At 40.0% G+C, this 12337-nt stretch overlaps 1 protein-coding gene across 1 annotated transcript; it reads right to left on the bottom strand.

Moving 5' to 3' along the window:
* Window positions 1-201: 201 nt before the first annotated feature.
* LOC144030701 (uncharacterized) lies at window positions 202-5143 on the bottom strand. The gene is made up of 3 exons (XM_077537234.1): window positions 5124-5143; window positions 4946-5047; window positions 202-4863 (listed from the first exon to the last, which is right to left on the bottom strand). The coding sequence occupies exon 3, from the start codon at window positions 4685-4687 to the stop codon at window positions 440-442; it is 4248 nt and encodes a 1415-aa protein (XP_077393360.1). The 5' UTR covers window positions 4688-4863; window positions 4946-5047; window positions 5124-5143; the 3' UTR covers window positions 202-439.
* Between the last annotated feature and the right edge of the window lie 7194 nt (window positions 5144-12337).

The following is a 12337-nucleotide window of genomic DNA, read 5'->3' as shown; positions in this document are numbered from 1 at the left end:
GATTGTCCGGCTGTATTTACCTTGATGAAAAATGTTCTGCGTTAACATGATGACGCTCATATTCCTATGATGTCTATATTGGGTAAAAATTCTTACGACCTCAGGGTGGTCCGACGCCTGAAAGATGACGTCGTCCAGAATAACCAAATGACTTTGACGCGCTGGAAACAAACTTTCATCCTCAAAAGAATCAGGGAGACCTTTCACAAAGTTAATATTTTTATTCAGCTTTTGAAGTTCCTCGTACAGAGGTTGAAAAGAAGTGTAGATCCATACAACATTGTCAGGAAGACTTTTCATAACATGGTTACAATTTTCCAAGATACTTTTTACAAAATATGTTTTTCCACACCCGCTTGGTCCAGATATTAAACAAGAAAAGGGGGGTTGAAGCCTCGGATCAAAATCAACTTGATTTAACTCCATTTCACAAAACACACTAATAACCGAAAGGCAGGGTGTGTCCGTGGGGGATAAGACGTCTCTTGTCATATACTACCCTGAACTTTTTCATGAATGACCTGTTTTTTAGGTGAAAACCCTTTTTGTTACGCACGATAGTGTGTTGAGGCGTTTCAATCGTTCTGCTTTGTGTGCCTGATGAGTCAATGTACCCTTCGACTAAATTCTTGATGCTGTCAAAATTGACGCGTTTGCAAGTGTCATGGGTCTGTGTGATACCTTTTACCTTCATTACCGTTTTCATGCTGTTCCTAGTTTGGTAGGCGTAACTTTTAGGACCCGCTGAAACAAACTCCTGAATGCTATCTCCTCCCAACTCGTCAGTCAAATCCCCCAAATAGTCACCTAATTCCAAAGGACTTTCGCCGTCTTTGACTACATAGACGAGGCTGTCCGTGTCGGTGTACAAAACACTCGTCTGCAGTCGCTCCAAATATGCGTACATTTTTAGACGTGCATAAGCCGTGGTCATGCATGCTGCAAAGATGTTAGCGGTTTTGGAGGGGGGGACGTTGCAACGTCGGTGGTAGCTGTACTGCACGATCGACCTTTGATCGTTGAGGAAGTGAAAGGCTTTGATCTCGTACAACCCCGAAAATAACAATTCAAAGAAGCGTTCTGTGCTGCTTACAATCTCTGTTTTATCCAAATTATCACGCTGTCCCAATTTGCCCCAAAAGTTGTTGAGGCATAATTTAGACACCTGCCTCTTACCCGCATTCACATTTATTTTTGAGGGGTCTAGTCTAATACCTTGGTGAGTCTCATAGTTTTCGATGTACTTTTCCCTACCTGCCTGATCAACGACGTAGGAAGGATACCCCGAGGCCTCTTGCTTCCCTTTTAGGAATGTATCGATGTATGCTTTGAAGACGTCGCTACTCGACGAGTCAAAATGCCACACCTCCGTAATTTGTGATACGGTGTAGCCCAGCTCGAGAGCCTTGTTGAATTCAGGCGTAACCCAAACACCGGTTAAGGCTCTCTCGTCATCGTTATGCGAACACGAACTTTCTTGATTGTTAAGTTCTGCGCACGTGCGACAAAGTGTAAACACCAGTTTACCTCTTGCCGTTTTGTACGGCAGCAGGGGGAAATAGAGGCCTCGTGGAGGGTTGACTTTAGCTCTGATGAACCCGAAATACTTTTGGGGGTCATCGAAATTGTCGTGAATGATGGTAGGATGTCCTAACGGATAGGCACATGTGCTGTTGACAAAAGGATAAAGCGATGTAACATCGACGTACATTACACGTTCACCGGGGGCAGCCGTATAACGTAACACGAAGGCATTCGTTCTCCCTCCAAAAAGAGCTTTACGTGGTATAAGAGGCTCAGGGAATTTTGAATTGCGCAAGAACTCTCTTATATCCGGATTTGACTTTTTTAACCGCAGCCACTCATGCTCCCACATCAACACAAGCTGTACACCGTGCTTGACTTTTAGATCCTGTATTTTCTTTTTAACCCTGTCAAACTTTTCTTGAAACGGTCGTTTACTCATAGGACACTTTTGAGTAGGATCGTAACATTCACGGCATCCGTGATAGAAACATCCGAGATATTCCCATACATATTTTACGCCGTCTATCAAAGCGTACCCGTCTACATAGTACTGCCCGATCTTGACCTCCCCCTTGTTTAAGGCGTGAATAATAGGTATTTTTTGGCTGTGCGCCACCCACATTAGGTATTGGATCGAATCGCGTGAGAATGATTTGGATTGTTGTATGTAATTATCGGTCGGCGTAATAGCCAATGTTTTAGGTGTTAGGAAATTGTTCCGGAACACCTTCATGCAGGAGGAGGCGATAGTTACAGAATTGAACGGGTCTGTACCAGTCGCATTAAGAAACTCCTCTCTAAATTTCTCACAAGCTGTCGCCAAAATATTCACATCATTTCTGCAGTACATTAGAGCTTCCTGAGCAAAATTGAAGGTTCCCTTACACGCTACCTCGTACCATTCAAAAAACTTTGTACGATGGACCGTCGACATACGCTCTACCCCATAATATTTTGGATCAGGGTAGGGACCGATGTAATTTAAATGGTCTAGAGAGCTAAAGCCATGGGGGAAATACCCTTTAGTTTGATCGATGAAACCTAGAGCTTTAGGCAAGGAGCTGAGGGGCATCGTGAGGAAGGACAAGGAGTCGATGTACCCCAGTTTGTAGTCCGTATCTGAGAAACAAATGACTTTGCTCCCTTGCATAATGACGCTGACATTAACCCCCATGTCTACCATTTTGTTTAGAATGATGTAAGCGTCAAAACCTTTGGCGTTGTGAGCGATTAGTTTAGACTGTTCAAAACGAGGGTTCCTGACATAATCAAGAAATTGTTCGACGCAATCAAGACCCAACCAATGTTTTTCCACCCCCTTTGTCGATTTGGTACACACTAGGTAGGGTTTGTGTTTACCGTCAGCACCTACGAATGTTTCAAAATCGTAGTAAATTATTTGTTTACAAGGCGCTTCCGGTTTTAGAGGCTGCATGTAACACAGATGAGGGTTTCCTCTCGCCTCATCACCGCCCTTAGGTAGAACCTCTCCACATACTGTGCATTTGGCTTGAGGGCATTTATGTTTAACATTCTCCCCCTGTGATTTGACGTAATATTCCACACTGCATTCGCTACATTTTTTGTATTTCTCACAGTTGCTAGTCTCGGATTTTGAGGTCTGTCTGCGTTCTTTGTGTTTAACGAAGCAACTCTCGTTCTGACATATTTTGTTACAATCGTTACAATGAATGGCTTTGAACGGTTGTTGTTTGCAGGTAGGGTCGAGACAGATGTGACAATGCCCCTCACAACTATGTTGTTCTTGGTTTTTATGCCCTTTGTAACAATGACTGCAAAAGTAGGATTTCCCTATGAACTCCTTAACCGATTTTATTCCATAATAGTGTCCGTCTAATAGCAGTAAGAACACTGAGTCCTCTGATTTGGGGTATTGCGTCTCAAAAAAAGACAGGGGGCGTTCGCAATCCGCTCTATAAGCTATAACGATTTTGCGTTTCACAAGCGTTTCAAATTTGTGTACGTCCCTCAGACTAACGGCAGTCTCACAAGTCAACCCCACGCTTTGCTGTAAATAACGAGCCCTCTGTGTAGCCTGATCAACAGTCAACGATCCGTCAAGCAGGTATGCTAACGATCTAGCAAAGCATAATTTATCATTTTTGTCATACGTTATGTACAAACATCTCTTCTTCTTTTGAACCATTTCATCATTTGTAGTCAAAATTAGTTTGCGTTTGGCACCTCCTCCGCCATTAACATCAAATACAATCTGTACAACAAGTTCTAGACTATTGTCGGCCAGTACCTCTGTATTAGATTGTGCGATGCGATCTAGCAAATTATGGACTGCGTCAGTTACGTCATTCGGGTCATTAACAGCATCTAGGTAACAGTGCTCCCTCACATTTTCACCCACTATTTCTGCTTGGACTATATCACCGCGACTAGTCGATCTGATTACCTCCTGCACAGCTTCATTCAAATTATTGCCAATGTTTGTGTAGAAGGCTGCAAAATCAAGGGGGTCTTCGGGTCTCGTTGTATTTAGACGTCGTCTTATCTCCAAGTTGTTAAAATTCGGACGCCTAACTTGTCCCCCCACCTGTCTGTTTGTGTCTGAAGATTGTTGCAAGGTGGATTGTGTACTGGGGGTTGGTGCTGGGGGATGTTCTGCTTGAATGTGTCGATGTACCCGAGACTGTTGTTGGAGGTCTTGTCTAGCTGGTGTACTACTACCACCAGCTTCTGTCTGTTGCGTTTGATTGTGCGTGTATGGTTGGTATTGAAAGTTTTGTGTATTTGACACAAGTGTCTGCTGGCAATGTGTACTGCTGCTACCTTCTGCATATTGCATTTGATTGTGTGGGTGTGGCTGGGAATGTTGTGAAAATGATACAGAGGATTGCTGTTGGTCATTTCTATGTATGTCTGGTTCAAGTATGTCCTCAACGGCTTCGTCGTTTGAAGATGACTGGTTAAGACGTGCAAGAGCCCTCTCTAAAGGATTAAAGAAATCAATAAAATCCTCAATGTGTCTTATAGCCACAAACGGATCGCCATCATCGCCGCCGATTTCATCAGGCATTTGAAAAGGCTCGATTTGCATAGAGATCTCATCGTTTAAGGCATTTACAATTTCAGCCAAACCTTGACCTACATTATCTAAATCCATGTCACCCCCCTCAGAGTTTTCCATTTCAGATTCGCTTTCAATCGGTGGAAACCCGACGAATTCACCTTCCTCTTCGGCCCTCACGTTTTCACGCCTTAATATCTCTTCTTCTTCTTCTCCTTCTTCTTCTTCTTCGTCAGATATTATTATGACCTCAGGTTGAGCAGTCTCTGGGACCGTCTCGCTCAGTATATCACCACCTATAATCATACAACATTACCGGTTCATTTAAAAAATAGTAATACATAGGTTTTATTTTATTTAAAAAAAAAGGAAATTTACCGTTCACTCCTGCAGATAATTCGTCATCCAATTCTTCCTCATCACTCGTAATTACGAAAATCTCCGGCTGTCTAACCCTCTCGTTCACATCCTCATTCAATTCTGTAAATATCCATTACTAACAGTTAATTTTAAAGCAAGAAAAAGCTCTAAACGTTTCAAAAAAAGAAATACTTACGCCGGATTCCTGTCACAACATCGCCATCTTGTGACGCTGAATAATAATACAGTTGAATTTCATCCAACAACGCTTCTAATTCTGTAAAAATTAAAATTTAAAATAAGAAATACGAACTCATTCACTCATTCAAAAAAAAATAAAAAAAAAACTCTCCTAACTCTATAAAATTAAAATAAAAGTACAACAAAAAATACATATTAATACAGACTTATTCCAAAATCTCTCATAACTTAAAAATAAAATAAACGCTATAAGTATAAAAATAAAGTCATGCATCATTCCATTAAATAAATAAATCACTCACTAAGATGCTTGCTTTTCCAGAAGCTTCATAAAGATGTAGGGTTTTTTTATTTCATAGCAAAAACATTAATAGAAGTGAATATAAGTGCCACATTTGTATGAGTATATATACATATATAGATAATATCAAGAGTTAATTACCTTGATTCATCTTGGAAGCTCAGAGCCGATACCTCTTGAGAATTTTTCAGAGAAGTGAGTGTGGCATTGCGAAGGCCTCATATTTATACATAGAGGAGGGTGTGCAAAACGCAATTTAAAATCCATAAATTTCTATTAGACCCTCAGAAATGACCCTCACAATTAGTTGCGTGTCCGTTCTTCTTCAGCCTAATTTAATTTTATGATCAGCAACCCCTCTGTTCTCACAGGGGGGGTAAGGATACTGATACCGCTAATGACCTGCTCACCATTTTCCTTTTGTAAAATTGATACTGATATAAATGTAACCGTCAGAGTACATGCTTATTTTTGTAATATATTTTAGGAAGCGTTGTCTTTCAAACTAACAACATTATAGCCATCGTTTACCTCACACTTCTTCAGCCGCCCGTCTGTCCTCACACTTCTTTGACCCTCATGCAGCCATACATGCGCGTACGCGCACACAAGCACAGACATACATTTGACCTCCCCATGAACCTTTGACTGCATATGCTTCCCCCTACTCACAGAAATATTGAACAAAAATGTCAGATAGTAACTATATCAGTAAGGGGAAATTATATAGTTTTATCCGTTTATTTTCAGATTCAACCCCAGCAGTCACGAACGACTCTTACAACATTTTTACATATAATGTATAACTTCATATTTTTTAATTTCATAATACCAACCACCGTATCACAGTTTAACCTTACCTTATACTTCTTGTTTTACAACCTCTAAAAATACAATCTTTGAGCCGTGTTTGTGCATACTTTTCCCCCTTCACCATAATAGAAATGGCTAGTACTTTTCCCCCGGCGGTTTTACCCATACTAAACCACTCCCTCCGATCACGTCATTCAATCTCATTATTATTCATTATTCACTCAATCTAGGGGGGCGTGCACCGGATCCGGAAGTTAACCAAACAATTAGCATTTGAACCCGGGTCAGCCATGATATCTGCAAAAACAGGTAGGAACACCACCTACACATCATCCATCTTCATTAAGGGGTCATTAATCTTCATTAAATGACATCAGGAAGTCATTAAGGGTCATTCATCTTCATTATATAACACCTGGAAGTCATTAAAGGTCATTCATCTTCATTAAACGACATCCGGAAGTCATTAAAGGTCATTCATCCTCATTAAACGACATCCGGAAGTCATTAAAGGTCATTCATCCTCATTAAACGACATCCGGAAGTCATTAAAGGTCATTACCCCTCATTAAATGACATCTGGAAGTCATTAAAGGTCATTAACCCTCATTATATGACATCTGGAAGTCATTAAAGGGTCATTAATCTTCATTAAATGACATCAGGAAGTCATTAAGGGTCATTAATCTTCATTAAATGACATCAGGAAGTCATTAGGGGTCATTAATCTTCATTAAATGACATCAGGAAGTCATTAAGGGTCATTAACCCTCATTAAATGACATCTGGAAGTCATTAAGGGTCATTAACCCTCATTATATGACATCTGGAAGTCATTAAAGGGTCATTAATCTTCATTAGGGAGGGGTCATGACCCATACATGACCCCCCTAATCTAATTAAGAATGTCATCCATCAAATTTTGACAGAAGCGGCCTTGTAATATTCTCTCTCACAGCACTAATAATGGCCTGAGGGTGAGCTTTGGCTGGGAGTCACACAGTAAGAAGATGAAGGCACTGGAGGAGTCACGAGTACAGCTACTGCTCCTTCATGCTTCACTTACTTTCCATCTTGAAGTGCTATTAGGAGAGACCAAGAATGGCCCCTAGTTAGTTTTCAGTGTTACGCACTGCACCATCGAGCGTAACGAAGAGACATTAGCCTCTGCACACCAGGGCACCCCAAGATGGATGTTGCAAAAACAACAAAATGCACAATAAATCACATTCATGACAATTTTTCTTCTTTTTTTTATTTATTTATTTATTTTTAATGTATTTATTTCTATACACGAGGGTGGTCTATACACACATGGGTGGGCAAACGTTTGTGTTTAAAAGGGGCAGTTTGCAGTGATAGCAAGATGTGAATTTAGCCTGTTTAGCCCTCCCATGTCTTTGAGTCTCCGCCCAGCCTCAGTAACATGCACTTTTCTCAAACATTGTCATTTATAATACTAATACTAAAAATAAGAATGATAATCTGGATTTATGTGGCCAGTTATTTTGAAAGTTTTGGTTTTGGTGTAGTCACACAGTTACAGCGTCAACAAAACAGCAGCGCTAGCAATGCTAATCTAGCATTAGCAGTGTATACAAGCCGGCTGCTACCTTGCTAGCATGACATATTTGGTCCGTTGTTTGCCTAGTTTTCATAGACAGCGCATCAAATGCTAGCGGATCCCAATTTTCAGCTTTGGTCTGCCAATTTGGAAGACTACTCGACTCTCCGCCAAGCTGGACGCCTGGCACAGAAAATGGAGTGTTTTGGAGAGGTGACAATTTGCTGGCAGAAAATTGATCTAAATCTTACACTTGCTAAGTTAGACTACGTCTAATACCAGCCCAGATTGTACTTCACGAACATAGAGGCCATTTTAAAACTGACAATTAGTTAATACAACAAACGAAAATGATTAATGCATATCTAAAATTGCTACTTTGATCAATTACAATAAATCAATGAACATTAAATGAAAAGAAAATACATTTTCAAACAAATAAAACAGGACTTTGATGCTTGTTGAGACTGAAGGGGGCCGTTTGTGGCCTGAGGTTACTTGTAAGGACAAATGCAATCCTGCTGGCTAATGGCGCTGTCTTTGTTCAGTCTTATCTGTCTGTGCCTGCCTTGCGTTAAAAGCTTTTTACCCTTGGAGCAAACCACTGAATGGACTAAAAACAGACCGGAGCTTATGTACAATATGTACGTCCTCACGAGAGACAGCTTGCCTGGCGCACACGGAATCAGAGTTTCAGAGGATTTGAGAGGATGGACAAGAAATATGATTGATCTACGATGATCCACTCATATGTCCAGTCATAAAGCACTTTAACCATAACCATCTTTGGCACAAGTATGTATAGGACTCTTTTAGCACACTGATCACGACGATTATTACACGACGTCATTAGTAATTCCCAGTCAAGGAACAGAAACAAGGGTGACAAGCATGGCATGAATTTGAATTTGGAGGAATGAAATGTGCTCACTGTTTTTTTGTTTTTTTTTAACACTCTCAAGGGTTTACCGTCTCGTTCTCTGTTTTAATATTAGGAACATAATCTTGCACCCATAAGCCATGCGCCAATTTAAGACCGCTTTTACATGATAGATCACAGCACGTCGCCGCACCGACTGTGTGCTGAATATTTATTCAAGCGTCTACAGCCAAATAATTGTCCATTTGTTCATGGAATGTTTTATCCAGGAGGCTAATTTGTTGGCGGCTTGAAAATGCGCTGGTGTACTGTTGAGTGTCACGATTACTTTTAATCAGTGCCCGTACATGATGGCTGAGCTACTTTCAATCTGTGGTTTCCTAACTGAAAGGGCCTTTTAATGTGAATTACTCCTCAATGTTGTTCTCATGTACTCTGAATTGGGGCACATGAGGCTAAAAGATGATGTAACATGGCGGAAACCAGGCCCCAGTCCCAATGCAATGATGGGGTTTAAAAAATTGGTATACAGTGATTACAAATGCGTAATCAATGCATATTTGCCCAGTATATCACAGAGCAGGTGGGGAAAAAAAATTCAAACAGTGTGTAGAGTTTAATGAGAAGCATAAACATCAGCTTTAAAGCTTCCCTAAGCGATGCTATGTGAACTCTATTTATACGACTGCTGTCTGTTTGTGTGCAGACGCTTGTCGTAGCCTCTTAATAGTGACAACAACGTATCAGGTTCGCCTTCGCAGCGTGTTCCGTCGATTGATCAAAATCATTTGAGCGTGTCAACATGCACCGGCGCTGCTGTAGATTCGCATCAATATTTACAGTCCTGTTATATATTATTCAGCCATGTGTTGTTTCGTTTGAGGAGACAAGCTGGCATAGCACAGTGACAGACGAGCTACAATAAAAGCGGGCCGAACATAGAAATAACTGGACTGAAGTTGACAATTTTCCCTCCTTTCTGATCAGCAATACCAAATTCCCAGATGCCTCCAAAAGATGATGTTGTGAAATATTAATCGTAATTAATCACATGACTTCAATAATTAACTCACGATAAATGGCAAATTTTATATCTGTTCTAAATGTACAATGAACTGTACACTAATATAAAAGTGGAAAAAAATGTTAAACCAATAGAAATATGGCTGCATCTTTTAGTACTTGATACAGTAATTTCATAATTCATAAAATTTATGTGTGATATCGATTTGTGTTGAGGTGATTTGTCTGCCACTAGATGGCATAATTGCACTTGTAAGACAATGGTGACAGTGCAGTGCATTTTTCTTTTCATGTTAAGAGCTATCCAATCTTTAAAACACGAAGTAACTTGTGAAATTCTGCACATTTTTTTAAATTGTAAAATACAACTTCAGTCATTAAAGGAATACTTGACTCATTAAACAATTTTCAGCAGTGAAAAGTGAATATTTGAATTTGATAACTTTATTATTTTTCATGCACAATTAATACCTTTAAAAAGTAATTTTTCTATTTGCTGTCGACTGATGATGACATCACCTGTGCTGAGGAAGTAGGTAACGGCCAATCATGGTTCGCCTCTTTTCTGGATTTGGTCAGTAAACTGAGCCATGATTGGTCATTACCTACTTTCTCAGCAACAGATGATGTCATCTTCAGTCGACAGCAAGTAGAAAAATTACTTTTTAAAGGTATTAATTGTACATGAACAATAACGAAGCTACCACATTAATTATAGACAAAATATTCATTTTTACTGCTGAAAATGGCTCAATGAGTCAAGTATCCCTTTAATCACACGGTAAAAAAATTAGTTAAAGGAATTTTAAATTAATCTAAAATTAATTATTCATGAAATTAATGAATTAAAAAAAAATTAAAAATCAAAGCATGTTCTGAACTTCTCATGAGGGGAACCTGCCCAACATGGCATCGCTAAATATTACGACAAATTCACAGGTTAGCTTCTGACACATTTCCAAGACTTCTCTCGTCAAACGAATGTGAATTATTCCAGACGGGTTGCATTTGACGAGCCAATTAATAAATACTGTTTGTTGCTCAGTGGAGCAAAGCGCACAGCACCCCCAGCTATGCAGTTGCATTTACTCATTAGTAATTAAAGTCCTTGTAAAGTGAAAATAAGCGTCTGTTAAGACCCACCACACAAAAGAGCGTTATTAACATCCCTGCCAAATTTCAATGATTAAAAATATTGTCAGCCACAATAACAAATACATTGTTAAATCAGCACCTTATCTTTATAATGGCACCCCCCCCCCATCTGTATAACAATGAGCAGTTGTCCCCTAATTTGTGTCCACTGATTGTACATTCCCATTAAACGTGCTCTATTCATTGCACTCCGTTTCCCGGCCATTCTATTCATATCTTTTGCAAACACGGGCCCGTGCTGTGACCTTGGTTGCTATGACGAGCAAACAGCTAGCTCATCTCGCAGTTTTGCATGATGACACTCTAAAGTGCAGCTTTTTAAGCGCTGCAAGTAGCGAGCAAACAAGTGGCCCGCTGCTCTCGGCCTCAGTGGATGATTTTGGCTCATCAGTATGTGATCGATCTGCAGTTGAAGTCTTGGGACTCGGGAATATACTATGAAGGAGTATACACTACTCAGGAGCATTAGGATAAGCAATTTATCGTCACTTGACCTTTTATATCAGCTCCCAGATTGTAGATTTTGAAGATATGTTACTGGTCTATAAATCACTAAATGGTGAAGATCCCAAATAAACCCAGTAGGGTTCTGAGGTCTGCAGATTCAGGAGTTCAATTTTAAATGTTGTACTTTGAATGATGTGAATCACATTGAGCTACCTTGTATATGAAATGTGCTATTAAAAAAAGAAAAAGAAAAAAAAGTGCTATATGAATCAAGCTGCCTTACCTCGCCTCAAAACAAAATGGCGGACTAAACAGTATTGCTGGTATATTACAATTCATGTGAAACTGCAAGAAAAAAGGCAGGCAGTACTAGACCATTTGCAGGCAATGATAATAAAATTAATAATAATAATAATAATAATAATAATAATAATGTGCTCAATGAAACTATTTCTATAATGACATATTCACATATTTTTTTAAATGAATAAAATCTAACAACCACCACACATTCACCCAAATCACAGTTGACCAGCTGTCTAATAACCCTGTACCACCACTTAGATGTAGTCTGAGCAGGCCCCAGTTTCGACTATCTGCCACCAACCTATCATTCCGCCACACATATCTCCAACGTCTATGACTCCCCCCAGCTGCCATTAGAAACACTTAAAGGTAATTCTGAATGCAATGGGTGATACTTATGCATTCAGACTTGCTCCATAGAGGAATCCAATTACTTCAATTTGGCGTGTCACCACTGGATTCCGCAATGTGGCAAATGCGAACACTACGGACTGTTTGATGCCTTTCAGCGCAGAGGCAAAGAAGATTAAGCTTAGGCAGGCTACAAAGTGTTGCTGTGGCAGCCAAAGCATCCCCCCCCCGATCTGAATGAAAGTGAACCCGACAATCAATTCCAATACACTTTAAACAAGAGGCATATTCATTTAACCTCCATTTTCCACATTTACAACTCACGGTAGAAATAAAGGTGGCCAACATCGACTGCCGACTCTGTGAAGA

Source organism: Festucalex cinctus, chromosome 11 (genome assembly GCF_051991245.1).
Source record: "Festucalex cinctus isolate MCC-2025b chromosome 11, RoL_Fcin_1.0, whole genome shotgun sequence".
NCBI lineage: Eukaryota > Metazoa > Chordata > Actinopteri > Syngnathiformes > Syngnathidae > Festucalex > Festucalex cinctus.
The sequence above is the reverse complement of the archived record's forward strand: the minus strand, read 5'-3'. Positions and strand labels throughout refer to the sequence as shown.

Bases quoted from the DNA above. Each gene is read 5' to 3' on its own strand.
- LOC144030701 (XM_077537234.1), bottom strand. From the start codon at position 4,687: ATGGAAAACTCTGAGGGGGGTGACATGGATTTAGATAATGTAGGTCAA.